The sequence below is a fragment of the Carassius auratus genome, chromosome 6 (genome assembly GCF_003368295.1).
Source record: "Carassius auratus strain Wakin chromosome 6, ASM336829v1, whole genome shotgun sequence".
NCBI lineage: Eukaryota > Metazoa > Chordata > Actinopteri > Cypriniformes > Cyprinidae > Carassius > Carassius auratus.
The window spans coordinates 1,510,261-1,532,468 of record NC_039248.1 but is presented as its reverse complement, the minus strand read 5'-3'; the positions used below and the strand labels follow the sequence as shown (position 1 = coordinate 1,532,468).

General features: G+C 41.4%; 2 protein-coding genes across 2 annotated transcripts in view; one reads left to right on the top strand and one right to left on the bottom strand.

Moving 5' to 3' along the window:
• The window catches only part of LOC113089814 (cytohesin-4-like), a 9,884-nt gene extending 3,270 nt beyond the window's left edge, over window positions 1-6,614 (top strand). Inside the window, exons 5-13 of the mRNA XM_026256118.1 lie at window positions 417-535; window positions 605-685; window positions 764-876; window positions 1,766-1,914; window positions 2,651-2,762; window positions 3,367-3,443; window positions 3,515-3,586; window positions 4,110-4,264; window positions 5,791-6,614. Of these exons, the coding sequence (XP_026111903.1) occupies window positions 417-535; window positions 605-685; window positions 764-876; window positions 1,766-1,914; window positions 2,651-2,762; window positions 3,367-3,443; window positions 3,515-3,586; window positions 4,110-4,264; window positions 5,791-5,872 (960 nt within the window). The 3' untranslated portion in view covers window positions 5,873-6,614. The remainder of the gene's footprint in view (window positions 1-416; window positions 536-604; window positions 686-763; window positions 877-1,765; window positions 1,915-2,650; window positions 2,763-3,366; window positions 3,444-3,514; window positions 3,587-4,109; window positions 4,265-5,790) is intronic.
• A 2,183-nt stretch (window positions 6,615-8,797) lies between these two features.
• Window positions 8,798-14,822, bottom strand: fam83fb (family with sequence similarity 83 member Fb). The gene is made up of 4 exons (XM_026256117.1): window positions 14,210-14,822; window positions 12,239-12,403; window positions 10,765-10,886; window positions 8,798-10,692 (listed from the first exon to the last, which is right to left on the bottom strand). Exons 1-4 carry the CDS (start codon window positions 14,672-14,674, stop codon window positions 10,068-10,070), a joined length of 1,377 nt encoding a protein of 458 aa, XP_026111902.1. The 5' UTR covers window positions 14,675-14,822; the 3' UTR covers window positions 8,798-10,067.
• Window positions 14,823-22,208: the final 7,386 nt, after the last annotated feature.

Genomic DNA, 22,208 nt, shown 5'->3' with positions numbered 1-22,208 from the left:
AACTGTAAAAATGTGAAATATTATTACAATTTAAAATCTGTTTTCTATCTGAATTGTACTGTAATTACATTGTATTTTTCAGGATTCACAGAAGAACAGAAAGTTAAAAAGAACAGCATTTATTTGAAATAGAAATCTTTTGTCACATTTTAAATGTCTTTACAGTCACTTTTGACATCTGATCTAATCTAATATTGTAGGTGACCAAAACATAACCAGAGTAATAGTCTGTCTGATTTAGCATCGAGGGTTTTAGTCTTTCTTTAGTCATTCTGCTGAAAAAAAGGAAGTGTGGGTTTGAAGGAAAATCTGTAAAACTTTGGAGGAACTGGTGTGGGGGAGCTGCTAAACTCAAACAAACATCTCTTCTGTGTTTGATCTGGTCACTGAACGGCTCAAACCGCTCTGTGTTTCAGGGAATCAAGTATCTGGTGGATAATGAGCTTCTGGACTGGAAACCAGAACGAGTGGCCGAGTTTCTGTATAAAGAGGAAGGACTGAATAAGACCGCCATCGGAGACTTCCTGGGAGAGAGGTGACATATCAACCATCAGATGTGTGTGTGTGTGTGTGTGTGTGGATCTGATCATGTCTGGTGTTTCAGGGAGGACATGCACCTGCAGATCCTCAAAGCGTTCGTGGAGCTGCACGAGTTTTCAGATCTGAACCTGGTCCAGGCGTTACGGTGAGAACACGAGCTCCTCTTCATCCTCAGACGAGCCGCTGAACTCGTCTTATTCCTGTTTGTCTGGTTATTTCGCAGGCAGTTCTTGTGGAGTTTCCGTCTGCCGGGTGAAGCTCAGAAGATCGACCGCATGATGGAGGCCTTCGCCACGCGCTACTGTAACTGCAACGCCAACGTCTTCCAGTCCACAGGTCAAACCCACTCACGCCCTCACATCTAAAACAATATAAAACATTTAGATCTACTTTTAAGATTTGTGTATCAGAAATGCAGTGTTTGAACAGAAATAAATCAAAGTAATACATATCTGTCAATCACACATTAATAGATAGATACAGCAAAAAATGCATTTTCAAATATAGATAAAAATATAAAAAAGGTATATATATCTATATTGATACTTTTTTTGTATTTTAATGTTTATATTTTCTAAAATATGCTTAAAAATATATTTGTGTAAACATATTTTCTGCCAGTTTTTGTATATCTAAAAAAATATATTTTTCATGTTTCATATATATAAAACTTCTATTTTGCAATATATATTTCAATTAAAGAAAATGCATTCACGTTTGCCACATTTGAAGAAAAACTTTATTTTTTTGTCTGTAACGTATGAATATAACACAGTTATAATATATCCAAATTCACTGCTTACAACATATATTTGACATGTATTTAAAATTAATTTTGGTTGGAAAATTATTGTTTGCCATATGGGGTATTCTGCTTCTAAGCAGTTTAGAATAAATGCAGTGAATATATAATTATGTAAAGAAAATCTAATGAATGCATATATTTAATAAAACGATAAATAGACCGACAAATACAGTATGTGTCACATTAAGCTGATTAGTAATACTGTGTGTAATTCAAATGGACATTTTTTATGCAATTCAAATATAGGCCTGAATATTTTTTTTTTTAATGAATGACAAATCATTTGACATGAACTCATAAAACACCAACAAAAAACAGTTTGTTATGTTTTGGCAAATCCGTGAATGATTGAAGCAGACACTGATAATCGTTGTGTGGTCAGTCTGAGCTGAAGTTGTTGTGTGTTATTGTGATCGTTAGACACGTGTTATATCCTGTCGTTTGCCATCATCATGTTGAACACGAGTCTGCACAATCCCAACGTGAAGGACAAGACCTCGCTCGAGAGATTCATCAGCATGAACCGCGGCATTAACAACGGACAAGACCTACCCAACGAGCTTCTGACGGTGAGCAGCCAATCACAATCAGCCTCGCGGGTCACATGATGCAAGCTTGAGCCAGAAGCCCGTTTGCCTGCATTTTACAATCACAATGTTATACTTTATACAATGGTATAATAATAAATAAATGAATGCTAAAGTGATGTACCTTTTAGAAACAGTACTGTTTGGATTGTTTTGCTGTATTTCTCCAATCACTGTATCTCTGATGAATCAGCTTTAGTTAAAATCAGTTTTAAATGAATCAGTCAAATGAGTTTCATATTTAAGGTATCATCTCAGAGTCCTCTTTTAAGTGTATTATATATTTAACCCATTAATCTCCTAACATTATTTGTGCATTATTTGTGACTGCAGAGTAAATGCATTCATTGCATGTCTGAGCTGCATTAAGCACTGTACGTGAATACATCTAAATCCTGCTTTAAATGCCACTTCTGGAAGTGGTTGATATGAATTATATTTGATTGGTATCAGCTCTGATTGGTATTCAGATTGCATTTAGTGAATAAATATATGAATCTCCATGAAAGATGATGCATACATTTATTATCATCAGATAACAGAGAGTCACACTGAGGATGCATGTCGAGTTGAGGTCTTGTGGGAATGAGCACAAAGGACACCCTGGTGTTAATTATTCGTCATTGGCGGTGTATATATACAGAAATAAGCAGAAGTAACAGAAAGGTTGATGTGTTTTGCTGAAACGGTGTGTTTTTTTGTTTTGTTGCATCAACAGAATCTGTACAACAGCATACGCAACGAACCCTTCAAAATCCCAGAGGATGATGGGAATGATCTGACGCACACCTTCTTCAACCCGGAGCGAGAGGGATGGCTGCTCAAACTGGGTAAAACACAGCTCAGAAGAGACCAGATGCAGAAGATATTGTAAAGATTCAACAAGAAACAAACTTATCTTGATCTTCAATAGTGATAACACCAACAGTCAAATCTATAAAATCAAGAACTGATTTCTTTATATTTACATTTAGTCATTTAGCAGATGCTTGTATCCAAAGTGACTTCCAGACGAGGACAGCAGTTTTGAGTTAAGTCACAAGTCTCAGTTAGCTCAATGCAGTATAGATATAACAAATCAAAAGAAATCAGATAGAACAGAAAAAGAATAGAGCAAGCTAGTGTTAGAGGCCTTCTTTGTTTTTGTGAATTGTATAATAAATAAAAAGAAAAGAAACAGACAGAATACAAAAAGATTAGAGTGCTAGAGCTAGAGGGTCAAATAAAGACGGAAGAGATGTGTTTTTAGACGATTCCTGAAGATGACTGAGGAGTTGGGCAGGCTGTTCTTCCATATTTTCTTATCTATAAATATGTAATATCTTCCACCTCCATATTTATAGTAAACCTGTTCAATTGAAACCCAATGTGAGTAATTGAGATGCTAAGAATACGATCATCTGACTGTGATATATTTATATTATCTGTGGGCAGGCGGTCGTGTGAAGACGTGGAAGAGACGCTGGTTCATCCTGACTGATAACTGTCTGTATTACTTTGAATATACCACGGTAAGAACAGCAGTCGTCTCTCTGAAAGCATGAAGCTGTGTAGATCAGGAGTGATGTGTGTTTGTGTTCAGGACAAAGAGCCGCGAGGAATCATTCCTCTGGAGAACCTGTGTGTGAGGGAAGTCATGTTTCCACGCAAACCGGTGAGAACTTCATCTATATGGATTAAATAGATCATGGAATGTTGCAATGAATAAAAGTATAGTGACATTTAAGCATAAATTAGCTGTATATTTTTCATGCAACATGAAATACCACCCGAAATAAGTAAAAGAATAAAAATAAAATAAAAACCCTGGTGAAATATGAAATGAAATAAAATGAAGAAATCACTAAATTCACGTTGCAATAAATAAATATGAACTGCGTGAAAAGTGAGTACAAATAAATAAATTGAGCAAGGAATATATTTATGTAACATGAAAAGAGTGACCCTAAATACAACATGATATAATGAACATTATCATCTATCACAGTATCAGTACTAAAATACAAATCCTGATAAAATAGTTCAGTTTAATTAAAAGTTGACTATTTGAGCTAGTAGTGTGTGTTTTAGTTTAGACTGTACTCGTGAGGGTTTGAACAGAGCCTGTGTGTCTTTGATTTGGTCAGTGAGTGGTTTTATTAGTGAAGGTTAACCTGTGACCTTTGACCTGTGTGTAGTATTGTTTGGAGCTGTATAACCCCAACAGCCAGGGTCAGAAGATCAAGGCGTGTAAGACAGAGACGGATGGACGTGTGGTGGAAGGGAAGCATCAGTCGTACACCATCTGTGCTGCTTCAGCGGAGGAGAGAGACGAGTGGATCGAGTCCATCAGGTACGAACACACACATCTGAACACACACTTGAGTCTTCTGAACACACTTGAGTCTTCTGAACACACTTGACTCGTCTGAACACACTTGACTCGTCTGAACACACTTGACTCATCTGAACACACTTGAGTCTTCTGAACACACTTGACTCGTCTGAACACACTTGACTCGTCTGAACACACACGACTCGTCTGAACACACTTGACTCGTCTGAACACACACGACTCGTCTGAACACACACGACTCGTCTGAACACACACGACTCGTCTGAACACACTTGACTCGTCTGAACACACACGACTCGTCTGAACACACACGACTCGTCTGAACACACTTGACTCGTCTGAACACACTTGACTCGTCTGAACACACTTGACTCGTCTGAACACACATGACTCGTCTGAACACACACGACTCATCTGAACACGCTTGACTCGTCTGAACACACACGACTCGTCTGAACACACTTGACTCGTCTGAACACACACGACTCATCTGAACACACACGACTCGTCTGAACACACACGACTCATCTGAACACGCTTGACTCGTCTGAACACACACGACTCGTCTGAACACGCTTGACTCGTCTGAACACACACGACTCATCTGAACACGCTTGACTCGTCTGAACACACACGACTCGTCTGAACACACACGACTCGTCTGAACACACACGACTCATCTGAACACGCTTGACTCGTCTGAACACACACGACTCGTCTGAACACGCTTGACTTGTCTGAACACACATGACTCATCTGAACACACACGACTCATCTGAACACGCTTGACTCGTCTGAACACACATGACTCGTCTGAACACGCTTGACTCGTCTGAACACACACGACTCATCTGAACACGCTTGACTCGTCTGAACACACACGACTCGTCTGAACACACACGACTCGTCTGAACACACACGACTCATCTGAACACGCTTGACTCGTCTGAACACACACGACTCGTCTGAACACACACGACTCGTCTGAACACACTTGACTCGTCTGAACACACACGACTCGTCTGAACACGCTTGACTCGTCTGAACACACACGACTCGTCTGAACACGCTTGACTTGTCTGAACACACATGACTCATCTGAACACACACGACTCATCTGAACACACTTGACTCCTCTGAACACACTTGACTCCTCTGAACACACTTGACTCCTCTGAACACATATGACTTGTTTAAACTGAGCGGCAACCTCCCGCTCTCTCTCATGAAGCCAATAAGGAAGTGACTAAAACTGGAATTCATCTGCAAAAGGGATTCAGTCCCATAGACTCCCCATATTAAAATACCCAACTTTACATCAGAAAAAAAACATGTTTACAGCCTGATGCAAAAAACTAATGAGTTATAACTTGTTTGAACACGTGTGACTCATCTAAACACACACAGGTCATCTGAACATCTGAACACATGATCTGTCTGAACACATGTGACTCGTCTGAACACACTTGAGTCATCTAAACACACTTGACTCGTCTGAACACTCGTGTGTCTTGTCTCCACAGGGCCAGCATCACGAAAGACCCCTTCTATGATCTAGTGTCCACCCGCAAAAAGAAAGTCATCAACACAGTGACAGAGAACTGATAAAACGACTGGAATACAACCACAAACAGACAAAACTATAAGAGGGCACTGCTTATTTATTAAAGCTCAGGAGATCAGCTCTGTCTCAGACGTTTAGTCAATAGCTGTGAGTATAAACCACTGAAGTGAATGTGAAGCAGCTCTGAACATTTGAAGAGACTGTTAAGTTCATATTGAGATCTTTTGAGACATTATTGAGATCTTTTCTGAAAGAATCACAGCCTGTTGATTTTAACGTCGCTTCTCAGAGGTTTCTCTCTCTAGCTCAGGAAATGTAAGAAGTATTAACTTGGTCTCAGACACTGCTCCTGAAATTCATCAGCAAAAGTAATAATAGGGCCAAATGAGTCGCTAGTTCTCTTCCAGCAAGACATCATCTGATGGGACATTACTGGGATGTTTTCTGAAACTCTAGAAAGACATTACTGGTGTCTTTTTTGGAAGTGAATGTATATTTGACCTCATGAAGAGACGCTGAGATTGGCTCATGTTTAACACGCGACTGAATCCAGAAAGCAGCAGTGATGTGTGACGCTCCAGAGATTCCCCTTAAACACATTCAGGACAAACTGTGGCAAATGTTTTTTTTTTTTTTTTATGTAAAATACTTTTGTAAATATTATAGATCACACAGTGTTACAGATTATATGTGATGAACTATACAATAGATTATTTAACTAGAGTCATATGAGACTAAATGTGCTGTGATGCTTGTTGTTAATAAACCTAGTTTGAGCAGAAACACATTACTGCGTCAGTGACTCGATACAAAACGTGACTTGTGTTGGTTTTGTTAAAAGAAGAAGCTCAGCGTCATTCTCACTCTCAACACACACACACACGCGCACACACATGCATGCATAACACACACACACACACATGCATGCACACACACACGCACATATGCATGCACGCACGCACACACACACACACACACACATGCATGCATGCATGCGCACACACACACACACACACACACACATGCGTGCACACACACATGCATGCACGCACACACACACACACACATGCATGCACGCACACACACACACACACATGCATGCACGCACACACGCACACACACACACACACACACGCATGCATGCACGCGCACATGCATGCACGCACACACACGCACACACACGCACATATGCATGCACGCACGCACACACACACACACACACATGCATGCACACACACACGCACATATGCATGCACGCACGCACACACACACACACACACACACACATGCATGCATGCCACACATGCATGCACACACACATGCATGCACGCACACACACACACACATGCATTGCACACGCTCACACTCCAATAATTGTTAGAACGTTTAGAGTCAGTATTTCTTTAAAGAAATTAACACTTTTATTCAACAGTGATGCATTAAATTGATCAAAATTGAACTTCTGAACTTTCCGTTCCTGAAAAAATTTAATGTATGGTTTCCATAAAAATATTGATCAGCACAGCTCTGTTCAACACTGATAATAATCAGAAATGTTTCTTGAGCAGTAAATCATCATATTATTCTGATTTCTGAAGATCATGTGACACTGAAGACTGGAGGAATGATGCTGAAAATACAGCGGAGCATCACAGAAATACATTACACTTTAACACGTGTTGTAATATTTCACTTTTGTTACTGTATTTTTTTATCAAATAAATGGAGCTTCAGTGAGCAGAAGAGAATAATACTGACTCCATTATGTGCAACAGTAGTGTGTGTGTGTGTATGTGTTTGTGTGTGTGTGTGTGCATGCATGTGTGTGTGTGTGTGTTATTTTAAACTTCTACAACATGATCTCATAGTTTTAGAGGAAGATAAATCAGTGTTGTTGAAGACTGATTGCAGAATGAAACGGGAATAGAATCCTCCAGCATCTGCAGGCAGGATGAAAGCTCTGTGCTCTGGTCTTTATTCACACAACAGCAACATTTAAAAAGGGAAATGTGAAATGAGCTCATGGCTTTCACTTCCTCCATCAGAGCATCAGCAGGAGACATCTGCCGGTGGCTTCACGAAGCTCTTCATCTGTGCTGTTGATTTCTCCACGAGGAGCGTCTGAAGAACATGTGGACGCTGAACTGGTGCTCTCTGATGGACACATGGATTTTCATGATTAGATTTTCATTTGTGAATGGAGTCAAGTCCAGGTTCTTGAAGAATTCAGTCTTGTCAAGTTTGTAGGTGTCCAGGTACATAAATCGAATAATCAAATATAAAATAGCACTGCATAGTCTTCACTGTAAAATAAAATACAGTCACACCAAAATGTATACAGACACCTTGAACATTTCTCACATTATCAGTTTATTTGCTATATTTTAGAAAATGGTAGTAAAATATGACAAGAACTCAAGAGTTAAACTGTCAGAACAAATTCATCTTGATATCAGATAACTTTGACAGAAAGGTGATAGATTACGGTCAACCAAAACCTCAGACAATAATTACACAACTATCAATACTTTGTTGAACAATTACCTAGCAGTGCTTCATTCTGTTCAGTCTGTGGTGTGAAAGGTTACAACAGTTAAAGAAAAAACATGGTCAGGTCATAGTGTCTGAATAATTTTTGGTCCCAAATTTCTGTATTTTTTTATCAATTTCACTGGTATACAGTAAGAAGAATTGTGAACAAATACTCTGAATTCATGCTCTGCATTTAACCCATCCAAAGTGAACACACACACCCACACACACACACACAGAGACACACAACACACACACATACACACACACACACACTGTGAATACACACCCGGAGAACCTAAAAAGTAATTTAGTCAAGATCAGTGAGTGGTTTTCTTTCTTTCATGTGAATTATCATTAAACACACTCTTACAGCAGAGCTGGTAAATAAGGCGCGGACACTTTAAGATTCATTATAATGATACACATCCGAATTCTTTCTCAACTGTTTACTTTCACTTAAGACATAAACGACAGTTTAACACACTTTCCAAGACGGGTATTTTCACATATTTGGAATGCATTTACCAGTACAAAAGCAAAAAGCGGCGAATTGGATGTTTAAGCGCTTTGAGACACGTCTCTGCGTGACCTGAGACCAGAACACGAAGTTGAGATCCTTGGGGCCCCTCCTCAGCCATGGGCCCCTATAATCATCACCACCTTCCATCCCACTACACACACACACACACACACACACACACGGAGATCCAGCTAAACAGTGTCACACACTGAATAAAAGCGCTTTCTCGTGAGTGTGTTGTGTTCAGGGGCGCTGCACAATATCCCGGGCCCTATGCATAGGCATGTGCATGGGCCCCCGAAAATATATATTCCAGACTTTTCAAAGGCCCTCTCTTCCTTTGGGGCCCTGGTAATCATTACTGGTTGTGTTCGCTCAGTGAGGTGTGTGTGTGATGCTCAGATCCTCCAGCAGAGGGCGAGAACAGCGCCTCCATCATCATGAGCTGATCACAAACCACCGCTGAGATTCTTCACCTGTCAATCATTGGCTCATCTGTCATCGGATTGGCTGATGTGTCTTTAGTAGGTGGGATTTGAAGAGCACAGGTGCTTGTTTTTGAAGTCATGAGGAAGTTCGGAAAAAATGCTTTTGCAACAACTTGTTTTTTGCTTTTGTTTTTACACATTAAACATCTTTGGTTACAGACTTAACCAAAGTCTAAAATGAAATTCTGAAATAAAAGCCTAAAAATTCTAAATAAAATTCTTTCCCAGTTTTGAAAACATTATTGCTGAAAGTATTTTTTTTTCTTGGTTATGTGCACATCGAGGAAACATTCCATCTGATCATTTTGCAGACATTATGGGAATGATATTTCTCTGAACATGTTGCAACATTTGAAAAATGTGTGTGACACAAATGTCCAACTAAAAAGTTTCACCAACATTCCATGAATGACATAATAATATTTTGAAAACATTATTAAAGAGGAGATATTAACTTTGAACAAGCATTCCAACTGGAAGAACGTTTGTTCATAACTTTGAAAGAACCTTGAAAGAAATGTTCCTTTTAGCTGAAATAAAATGTGAGAAGCAGTTCACAAATAAACCTAGTCTCTTGGTAGCACTTGACAGTTCTCTTCCACACACACACACACACACACAAAGTAACTAGGTAATAACCCTGGCCCTAACCCTAAACCTAACCATCCCCATACATTACAGTACAGTACATTCTTATGCAATAACGCACATGCATTCTGTATTCTTCTTCTTGAGACTGTCCTGCGTCTCGTCTCTGGTGAGCGTGTGTTTAGACGCCTCGTCTGAAGGGTTTGCAGGGTTTTCTTCAATAACCTCGTCACTCTTCTTGTCCTTCTTCCCTCGCTTTGACTTAAATGAGAGTTTGAGTTTCTTGGACTTTTTCTTCTCAGGTGGAGAGGGATCAGGTGTGAGGTTCTCCAGCTCTTCTGTGGGATTCTCTAGCTCTTGCTCCGTCTCTGGATCGGGCGGCTCCATCTTATTGAAGAAGTCCTGCAGCGGCTCCGTGGGTCCCGGGATCTGTCCGAGCGCTAGCAGGTATTTGGGATTGTGGTATTTGTGTGCAGGCACTTTCCCATCTCCACGCGTCACGTCTCCGAGATTGACCTGGAAGCGTGAAGTGGCCGCTGCGGGACGTTTGGGCACCGCGGCCCTTGACAGGGTTCCCGTTTGAGGCTTGGTCATGTGAAACTGCTTAAACAGGTCCAGTTTGTCTGAGATGGCGTAAAGTTCTCGGAAATCGTTATCATAGAAATCCACCACCTGCCCCGACATCACGGTGATCATGTTTCTGTCCATCCGAGAAGAGCTCCAGGAGAAACTGCAGAGACACAGACACAGCGTGAGATGTGAAGAGCTTCTGTCAGACGGTACACGGGTAACTCTCGCTCACCTGTACGTCCCAAACATGACTTTATCTCCATCGATGAGCATGTACTTGCTCTGGACGTTTCCTGGGATTCTCCCCACGGACAGATTCAACCCGATTCCCTTCACGGTCCGAGTCCGGATATTCTGAAGGAAACACAAACCATTAAACATCTTGAGGTCAAAATATGCTGAAATTATAACTAATGTCCAAGTTACCGGGTGTCGACTAGACATCTTTTTTTGTGGCCAAAATATATTTTAAAATAAATTAAATATGAATGAACATTTAGTCATTTAGCAGATTCAAAGTGACTGAAAAATAATTGCAATAGAAGCAACCAAAACTAACAAAAGAGCAATGATAAGTGCTGTGACAAGTCTCAAGTTTTTATTTTTATAGTAATTAAAAGGAAATCAAGTAGACAGAATAAAAAATGAATAGAGAGTGCAAGTGTTAGAGGAAAAATAAAACAGATAAATGGTAAAATAGAGAGTGCTAAAGTTAAGAGAGTTAAATAAAGATGGAAGAGATGTGTTTTTAGTCATGTCTTGGACTGACTATCTGACTGTATCTATCTATCTATCTATCTTAGCAATATGCTCATAATGTTAGAAACATGCTAGCAACATGCTAGTCGCATGTTAATCGTGCTAGAAACATGCTAACAACATGCTAATAATGCTAGAAGCATGCTAATCATGCTAGCAACATGCTAGTCGAATACTAATCATGCTAGAAAAATGCTAGTCACATGGTAAGCATGCTAGAAACATGTTAGCAACATGCTAGTTGCAAGCTAATCATGCTAGAAAAATGCTAGCAACATGCTAATTGTGCTAGAAACATGCTAGTCATATGCTAATCATGCTAGAAACATGCTAGAAACATGCTAGTCGAATGTTAATCATGCTAGAATAATGCTAGCAACATGCTAATCATGCTACAAACATGCTAGCAACATGCTAATCATGCCAGAAACATGTTAGCAAACATGCTAGTCATGCTAACAACATGCTAGTAACTTACTTATCATGCTAGAAACATGCTAGCAACATGGTAGTGACATGATAATGATGCTAGTCATGCGATCAACATGCTAGTAACTTGGTAATCATGCTAGAAACATACTAGTGACGTGCTATCAACATGCTAATTACGTATTTTTTAACTAATCTATATTTCATTCTTTCTAAATTATCTATCTTTCTTTTTAATTTATCTTTCTTTCTTTCTAACTAATCTATTATTCTTTCTTTCAAACTAATCTATCTATCATTCTTTCTTTTGAGCTAACCTATCTATCATTCTTTCTAACTATATCTTTCTTTCTTTAAACTAATCTATCTAACTTTACTTTAAACTTCTAACTTTAAACTTCTTCAAACTGTCTGGTCAGGCTTTCTCAAGCCAACTTAAAGTTTGTCTCAACAAACTTTTTTTTTCTAGTTTCAGTTAATGTTTAGAAATGACATGTTTTTCTGGTTTGGTAGTGTACCTGCAGATCTCTAGCTCCGACCTGCAGCCGGTTGCACATGTCCAGAAAGTGCGGCGCTCCCGGCTCATCCAGCACGATGTAGATGGGCACGCCACGCTTGGACGCCTCAAACAGATCCCGCAGAATCTGCAGATCGGTCAGCAGGTCCATCACGATCGCCACGACCTGGACAAAACACAGACAGATGGTTCACTGAAGTTGATGCACAATGCATGTTGATTCATACATTTTTTTATCTGAACGCAAACTTGAGATTTTAAGTGAATAGTGACTTTTGTCTGTTCCTCACGAAAAGCATCATGTGATTTCTTAATACTATGATATATATTTTACAGTGGTATTGTTTCCAGTAAAGACGAGTGCTGATAAGGATTACAGGAACTCTTCAGAACTCTTTACACCCTTAGAAATGTGTCTTCTGCAGCTTTCACTTTCTCTTATGCAGACTCTCTCTCTCTCTCTCTCTCTCGGTTTCTGATCTTCCAGCTAATATCTTTGTTTAGTTTGTTTGTAAAGGCTCGATCAATCCCGCAGGGGTAAATGAGCGCATCTAATTATTTATTCTGCTGCTGTGAAGCAGAAGCTGGCTCTGGAGTCTGCTGAGACCGGCCTGCTGTGCTGAGATTGATTTTACCGCGTATGAAAACAAGATATTTGCACACAGACAATGAGGATGATTTGTGAGATGATGATCATGACACACTGATCAGCTCAGCACATTATTACACACTTCTCTCACATGACAGATGTTTTCTGATACATGTTGAGTCAGTGATTCCAGATCATTTACAGTCATTCTTCAAGAACCGGAGGCTGAAGATCAGACCGTTTGATCAAGTCTGAACAAGATCTGAAAGCATCCAGCTCTGCAGGGGATGAGAAGCGGATAGACCTGTGACACAAGGGCCTCACTCAGGTCCTGTAGGCTGTAGTCTTTCCTCATTGGTCCAGAGGGACCCACCTATATAAACATGTTCTAGTTCCTGTGAATGTATGTGACGGTCTGAAATACAGCCAAAAAAACACATTCCAGCGTTTGATGAGGCCTGAAAAACTAGTAGAGGAACATTTCATGTAATTTTACACTTACAAAGTTGTTAAATGTAAAAAACGTAATCTTAATTATTTACAGATAAAAAGTGTAAGTTGAAATTCCCAGGTTCCTGTGTGATGGCTCACATTTGATGGTTTTACACTGAAATGACTGTTTATGCTTCGTTTTATCTGATCAGTTGTGTACGTGAAGGTTTTATGTGTAAAGGTCTAAGCCTAACGCCAGAAAAGAACCAGTACTTTTTTTTAACAGTGTAAATATAAAAAAACTGATTTCAGCAGTTTGGTTCATTAACCTCATTTCAATTAATGAAACTCTCATTTTACTGTCAATTTAAGTTTAGTGTGTTAATGCATGAAATGTTGTTCCAATTATTGTGGTGAAGGTCTGTCAAACACACCTGCTGCCAGTTTCACTTTACATTTCAGGGAATAGTTTTTTTCAGTCTATTATTATAAACTATTTAATTTAGATGACAACCACATGAGGCATGTCTTTAGATACCTGATATGTAAGGAGTGTCATGATCTGATAATGATCACAAGAGAAGAGAAAATGAAACTGACCTTTATATTGATGAAAGGGAATCTGTATGTATTGATATATGAATTTGCATAATTTTAAATTGAAATTAAAACTTAATTTATGCATTTAGCAGACGCTTTAATCCAAAGCGACTTAACAGTGCATTCAGGCTATCAATTTACATTTCATGTGTTCGCGGGGAATCGAACCCCCAGCCGTGCACTTGATTACAGGAACTTGTTTTTTCATGGTTTATGAGGTAGAAATAGGATTTTATATAAAAATAGTGAATATATTATAATGTGTTAAACTTTAATGTAGTTTAATGTAGCTATTATGATTCCCCGCAGTAATCTGTCTAAACCTGCCTGATCTACACTGAATGCTCTGACCTTGCTGGACTCCTGGATGAGTTTGCGGACCACCTCCTTGATGTGCGGGCCGTTGTCTTTGGGCGGGTGTGTGTGCACAGCCACCCGGGTGACCCCTTTAAAGAGCCCTGATGAGGGCCAGCCGATGTCCAGCGGCGGAACCTCGGTGTCCGACATCTGCGGCCAGTACGTGGAGTGCAGTGACCCGGCGTCGTCACGTTTGTCTTGACCCGCTGACGCTCCTCCGTTCTCTTCATCGGTCTTGTATTTGACGAAGCTGCTGGTGATGGCCGTGATCTCCCGCGCCGACAGGAAGTCTTGTCCGTTCTCGTCCTTCAGGAGGCTCTTGAAGGCTCCGTCTCCGCCGGTGATCAGGCGCTCGAGGGCCGCCCGGTGCTGCTCGCTGTAGTAGAACTGCGGTCGGGACTCGGGCACCGCGGTGGGCATGAGCCCGTCCTCCATACACAACAGCTGTGACTCCGCCATGACGCGCCGCTACCTCGCCTCGCGCGCTCCGAATGCCTCACCTGAGCTCCCCGCGCGCCAGGTGAGTTTCTGCGGTGGGCGGAGTTCACACGAAATGCGTTGGAAGTTGAACTTTGTTTCTGCATGACTCTAGGAGGGTTGAACTTCATTCCAAAAAAAAAACAACTAGAAGGAAATAATGTACATAAAAATAAATAAATCATCTCTTCATTGATGTGTGGTTTGTTCGGAGGAAAATATTTGTCTGAGACACAACTATTTGAAAATCTGGAATTTAAGGGAGCAAAAAAAAAAAAATCGAAATATTGAGAAAATCATCTTTAAAGTTGTTCAAATGAAGTTCTTAGCAATGCATATTACTAATCAAACATTAAGTTTTGATATATTTACGGAAGGACGTTTACAAAATATCTTCATGAAACATTTTTGGAAGAAAATTGAAATTTATAATTTTGATCCATACAATGTATTGTTGTCTATTGCTACATATATTAAAATAGAAGTATTAAATATGTGAGTTCTAGAAACCAGTGAAAGCCTGTTTGATTTGATCTGTGAATTCTTTCACTTTCACCTGTTTCCTTATTCAAATCAGACCAGATGAGCAACTTTAACCCTGAGGTGTTTTTTTTTTTATCAATTTTTTTTATTAATAACTGCTGAAGTGCAGGTGACTTCCTTGTTCATATTATTTGTTTTTTAAAGTGTTTGATATTTATATTTTTCAGCAAAGTAAATGCTTGTTTGTTGCTTGTTTGTGCTGTCTGTGGTTCATTTTAACATCCGTGTTAACATAATGTGTGTATTTGAGTGAACTCCACATGGATCTACTGGTTCTGTTAACGATTAGTTGATAATTTCCACTCAGAGATCTCACTCTTCTGTCTGTTCAGCTCATCATGAATCACACACAAACACTCCAAGACCAAGAGTTTTCTAGACTTCAGGTACTTTAAATACATATTCACTAGTTCACGCTTACATATAATTAGCTGAGGTATGGTATGCGTATTTGGCGTGCTGTCCGGGGAAGGGCTCCGAGCTCGGGAATGGCCCGAACCTAGAGTACCCCCCTTCCCCGTCTATTTATAAGGTGAACTTGAAGTGAGGAGATGGGGTGGAGGAGGGATGCTGATTAACCGTCAATGGATAGAGGTAAGTCAGCAATATTTATACTATGGGATTGATTACTTGATTATGGTCCACCTGTGTCGATTAGGCTAAGTATCTGACGCGCTCCTCCCGAATCTTGTTAATAAAAACATAATTTCACTAGTTCACGATTACATAGAATTAGCTGAGGTATGGTATGCGTATTTGGCGTGCTGTCCGGGGAAGGGCTCTGAGCTCGGGAATGGCCCGAACTTAGAGTACCCCCCGAAAAATGTACAAGAGGACACCCGCCAGTTTAAAGAACGCCCCCCCCCCCAAAAAAAAATAGTATAGAGTACTGGCAGGGGCTGATTTTGATTTTCTGAGAAGTCGTCCCGTCCCTGAGAAGTACGTACTCCGGTGGGAGCGACTTAGGCGTTGGAAGAGTAAGCCCTACTGGCTGCAGGTAGTGAACTACGTGTTTGTGTGCGCCTGGTCTGTAGGGCTCTAGCCGATGCTCAATGGGAGCTTGTGGCATTGGAACGGTGAGCCCTACCGGCAGATGAGGAGGAGCAGCATGGTTGTGGATGGACGAGACTCGCTTGAGGCCGGCAAGTATAGACCCGAACGGGAGAACTCTCGCCTGACATCTGAAGGGAGCGCACACATAAGATGGGTTAGCCTCGCCGGATGGGGAGAGTTGAAAGGAAAACCCGACTGGGAGGACTCTCGCGGCATCCAATGGGGCATCATATTCAGAACATCGAATGGGTAAGCCTCGCCAGACGGGGTTAAAAGATGTGAGAATAGCTGAGAGGGTTTATTTTTTTAGCAGGATTTGATGAGAAGTCAAGACTCGTAGCGTTGGACAGTTAAGCCTTGCCTACCGTCAAATGGAAAGATAAGTTGCGTGGCCGGGAGAATCTTACCGATGTCCGAAAGGAGCACATGCATCAAATTGGTTAAGTCTCGCCGACCGTAGAATGGAAAGGTAAACATTGTCTGGCCAGGAGGCTCTCGCGGCGCCCGAAGGGAGCACATGCACCGAATGGGAAAGCCTCGCTGACCATAGAAATGGAAAAGGTAAGGTTGTCTAATCGGGAGGTTCTTGCCGGTGTCCGAAGGGAGCACATGCATTGATCGGGTAAGCCTTTCCGGATGTGAGACAGAAGAGGAAACATAAAGTGGCCAGGAGGCTCTCGCCAGCATCCAACAGGGACTTCCTGTTCCCGGGAAACAACTGGGTGAGCCACGCAGGCCGTAAGAGGGAAAAGGTAAGTTTGTGTGGCCGTGAGGCTCTCGTCTACGTCTTATGGGGGTTCGCTACTCACGGCATGAGACAGGTAAGCCTCAACGACCGTAGAATGGAAGGAGGGTTTGTTTGTGTGTTTGGTACTTGTGGCATCGGACGGCTTGCTTATGGGTAGATTGGTTTTGCGACCTAGACCACGTGGAATGGTAGTAGTTCTCTGGCCACGAGGCTATCGCCAGCGTCTGATGGGAGCACTCGCATCGAATGGGTAAGCCTCGCTGGCCAAGGATGGAAAAGGTCAGGTTGTCTAGCCAGGAGGCTCTGACCCATGTCCGATAGGAGCTTAGCTCCCGGCATCGAACGGGTAAATCTCTCTGGCTGACGGACGGAAAAGGTTGTCTAGCCGGGAGGGTCTTACCTTCGTCCGACAGGAGCTTAGTTCCTGGCATTGAACGGTTAAGCCTCGCTGGCCAAAAGACGGAAAAGGTAAGGTTGTCTAGCCGGGAGGCTCTCACCTACATCCAATGGGAGCCCCGACTCTATGCATTGGATGGGTAAACCTCTACGTACGTAAGACAGAATGGAAAAGGTGAAGTTGTCTGGCTGGGAAGCTCTCGTCAGCATCCAATAGGAGCTTGAGCTCCTGGCATCAAAGAGAGAAGCCTCGCTGACCATCGGATAGAAAAGGTAAGGTTATCTGGCCGGGAGGCTATGGCCGGCATCCGGTGTTTTTTATTTTATTTTATTTTTTTATCTTTATTTATTTATTTTTTTTTTACATTTTTTTTTTGCGACACCGGATGGGTAGTCTCCTCGGCCATCAGAGGGAAAATTGAGATTGTTTTATCTGCAAAGCACCCGTTGGTGTTCGGCGAAAGCTTAATTTGCGGTATTGGATAGGTACGTCTTGCCATCGGAAGGAAAATTTGTTTTAGCTGCAATGTACTCGTGGTGTTCAAGTATGTGTCGCTGACTGAAATAATTTTTTTTTAAATCGGGTTAATCGGGCATTAATCGGGTAAGCTTCGCTGGTGGTTGGATGGAAGTCCAAGATTGCTTAAGCGGGAAAGCTCTTGCAGCATCTGACAGGAGTTTAATACTCGCGATGTCATACGAGTAAGCTTTGCTGATAGTTGAACGGAGAAGGCAAAGGTTGTCTCAAACGGGAGCACTCTTGCAGCGCCTGACAGGGAGTTCAATACTAAGGACGATTTGGTTGTCTACGATGGTAGACGCTGGGAGGCTCACTTGGATAATTGTTTAGCAAATCCAATGAGCTGCTTGCGATAACGAGTCAAAAAAATCTTGGTGCAGTCATTCGAAATTAAAGCATGCAAAAATGTAAATGTATTGGTTTACATCACGCGGCCTGCGCCGCTAGAGGAAGCGGCCTTAAACTCCGCCTCGGCCGGAAAAGCCGCGGTGAAAGGCTGAGCCGCGGCGGGAAGTGAGAGAGGCTTGCTGCGGTGAGAACTGGGGTGCAGCCCCGCTGCTGCAATCCAGCGCTCGAGGAGAGCTCTTGGGCGGCACGATAGTTGTGTCGAGCGAGGCGAGCTCAGAGCTTGCACGGTCTATTGGCCATGACATGTGGCTTGGCGAGAAGAGCAGCTGTCAACGGCCGTGTTTGGCTGGGTAGGAATGATCACGGGTCCGGCAAAAGCATCAGATCTGATAAATCCCCGGTATTGCTCTCTTCGTTGGTAGGAAAATTGGGTCTGTGATAAGGTGACAGACGAAGCGAACCAGCATGCTGATAAACCGTCAATGGATAGAGGTAAGTCAGCGATATTTATACTATGGGATTGATTACTTGATTATGGTCCACCTGTGTCGATTAGGCTAAGTATCTGACGCGCTCCTCCCGAATCTTGTTAATAAAACATAATTTATATTAACCCTAAAAAGGGCAAGACCATAAAGAAACATCAGAAAATTCATTTATTGCTATTTTTGATCTTTTTTTTTTCAATGCTTGTTTCCCACAGGATTTGTCACTCCTTTGCGGCAATAAACTGATTGAAAACAGAAAGCTTGTTTGGACGTGTTTTACATTTTTTAAACATTTTATTCTCTCATAACGTACAAAAAGAAATAATTATATTGTGTAAGCAATAATTATAATGTATTGTTATGAATGTATTGGTCTACTGTGTTATATATAACATAGATTATTAACATGAAGCTTTGCTGATCAACCTGTACACAATCTACTTCCTGCCTTCTGATTGATGGATTGATGTTTTTTGTTTTTTTTGTAAAAATTTTGATTAGTGAAATATTTTAATTTAAACTGTCATACTTATACAGTACTATAAATACAGTAAATCATCTAATGACAACAAGCAGATAAAGAGCACAGGGTACAATTATGTATTAATATACATTTATAATGGTATTTATTTTTTACGGTTCTGACCTTATGCAGGTGCATTTTTAATTAGGTCACAATTGTTATTGAGGTAATGAGAAAAATGTCACAAATGTCAGAGCATTTGATTCTTGATTCAAGGCTAATCCTATAACACAGATCAGTTCAGTAACAAAACCCATCTGTAAGAAATATGACCGGTCTATGAATCAACCAGAAAACAGCATGTATACTGGTGTTTTTTAAGCACTGTGTCATCAAATATTACTACAACAGAAAACACAGCAATCAAATGCAGGGACATCTTTAGAGCTTTACCTGGACAAGATAAAGCCATCAGAACTGTGCTGACAAAGGGAGTCGCTGGCATTGGAAAAACAGTCTCTGTTTAGAAGTTGATCCTGGACTGGGCTGAAGGGAAAGAGAATCAGGATTTCCACTTCCTTTCAGAGAAATTAACCTGATGAAGAACAAAACACTCAGTCTTTCAGATCTTCTTCATGTTATTTTTTTCTTAAACTAAAGAAATGGAAATCTCTATTCATTAATATAAAGTGTTGTTCATCTTTGATGGTCTGGATGAGTGTTGTCCGTCTCTAGACTTCAAGAGTGAAGTGAAACTCTGTAATATACCTGAATCAGCCTCAGTGGAAATGCTGCTGATGAACCTCACTGTGGGGAATCTGCTTCTTAATCAGGAAGAGAATAGGTGATTAGAGTATGGCCAATACAATCATCTCACACCTGAAGTCATCAAGGAGCCTCTACATCATGTGTTCATCATGAGCCTTCACATCCCAGTGTTCTGCTGGATCTCAGCAGCTGTTCTGGAGAAGATGTTGAGTCGAGCAGAGAGAGGACAGATTCCCAAGACTCTCACTCAGATGTACACAAAGTTCATTCAAATGCTGGGGAAGTTGTGGCCTAATGGTTAGAGAGTTGGACTTGCAATCGAAGGGTTGTGAGTTCATGTCTCGGGCCGGCAGGAATTGTGGGTGGGGGGAGTGAATGTACAGTTCTCTCTCTACCCTCAATACCACTATGCAAGGCACCGAACCCCCAACTGCTCCCCGGGCGCCGCAGCATAAATGATGAACTGTGTGTGTGTGTGTGTGTGTGTGTGTGTTTGCGCACACGCATGCACTTTGGATGGGTTAAATGCAGAGCACGAAATTCTGAGTATGGGTCACTGTGTGGCTTGGCTGAATGTCACTTCACTTTCACTTCATGATCCTTCAGACTAACATCAAACATGAGAAGGACTATGAGAAGAAGGTGAAAGATGTTTAAGACATGATCCTTAAACTGGGGAAAGTGGCTTTGAGCAGCTTGTGAAAGGAATCCTGATCTTCTATGTATGAGGAAGACCTGAGAGAGTGTGGCATTGATGTGAGAGAAGCATCAGTGTACTCAGGATTGTGCACTCAGATCTTCAGAGAGGAGTTGGGCTTGTATCAGGGGAAAGTCTTCTGCTTTGTTCATCTGAGCATTTAGGAGCATCTAGCAGCTCTATATGTGCACCTCTCCTGGACAAACCACAACAGAAATGTGATTGAACAAATCAACAAACAGAGTTTGTTGTCTAAATTTAAGAACCAGTTTCAACTCAATTCATCAGAACATGTTTCATTATCTGAGTTCATCAGAGAGCTTTGGATGAAGCTTTATGGAATAAAAAAATATATTGATCTTTTCCTGTGTTTCCTTCTGGGTTTGTCAGTAAAGTCTCATCAGATTGTCCTTCAACAAATAATAACACTGAAAAGAAGCAGCTTTGACAGCAATCAGGAAACAGTGGAGTACGTCAAGAAGAAGATCAGGAACATTGACTCTCCAGAGAAATCCATCAATCTGTTCCACTGTCTGAAAGAACTGGAAGATCGTTCATTAGTGGAGTAAATACAACAGTATCTGACATCTGGAAGAACAAAGGAAGCCAAACAATCTTCATATTAGTAGTCAGCTGTAGTTGCATTGTTGAACGCGGGAACAGGAGACCTCTCTGGGCTAAACTCAGGAACAGGATCTGGCTGTCCATCCGGCTGTCCATCATCTGTGGGCTTGGGCTTAAGCTCTGTGCAGCGGGGAGATGGTGGGCTGGGCTCTGGATCAGGGATAGACAATCTCCGGACACAGGATGATGGCTCCCCTTCAGATCAGTCCTGAGGTGTCTGGGAGGTCGACGCAATGATAGCAATTTGCCCATGTCCAGAACATCATGTCTTAACTCAACCACATACTCCAATAGGGAAAGGTTTTGGCAGGCGTCCGAGGTGAACCTTGTGGTGAGGGAATCTATTGGGGAACATGGGAAAAAACAACACTGAAGAAAACACTGAAAACAAACAAAGGTTAAACATGTAAAAAATATTGTCCTTGGTTGGGTCTTCTGTCACGATACCCTGCCGGAAGTAAAGCAGGAGCCATAGAAAAACCAAACGGTCAATTTATTCAATCCAAAACAGGGTATATCCACACTAGGAAGAGATGGAAGACACAAATATACACAGTACAGACCGAAAGTTTGGACACACCTTCTCATTCAAAGAGTTTTCTTTATTTTCATGACTATGTAAATTGTAGAATCACACTGAAGGCATCAAGGGCTATTTGAGCAAGAAGGAGAGTGATGGGGTGCTGCGCCAGATGACCTGGCCTCCACAGTCACCGGACCTGAACCCAATCCAGATGGTTTAGGGGTGAGCTGGACCGCAGACAGAAGGCAAAAGGTCCAACAAGTGCTAAGCATCTCTCGGGGAACTCCTTCAAGACTGTTGGAAGAGCATTTCAGGTGACTACCTCTTGAAGCTCATCAAGAGAAT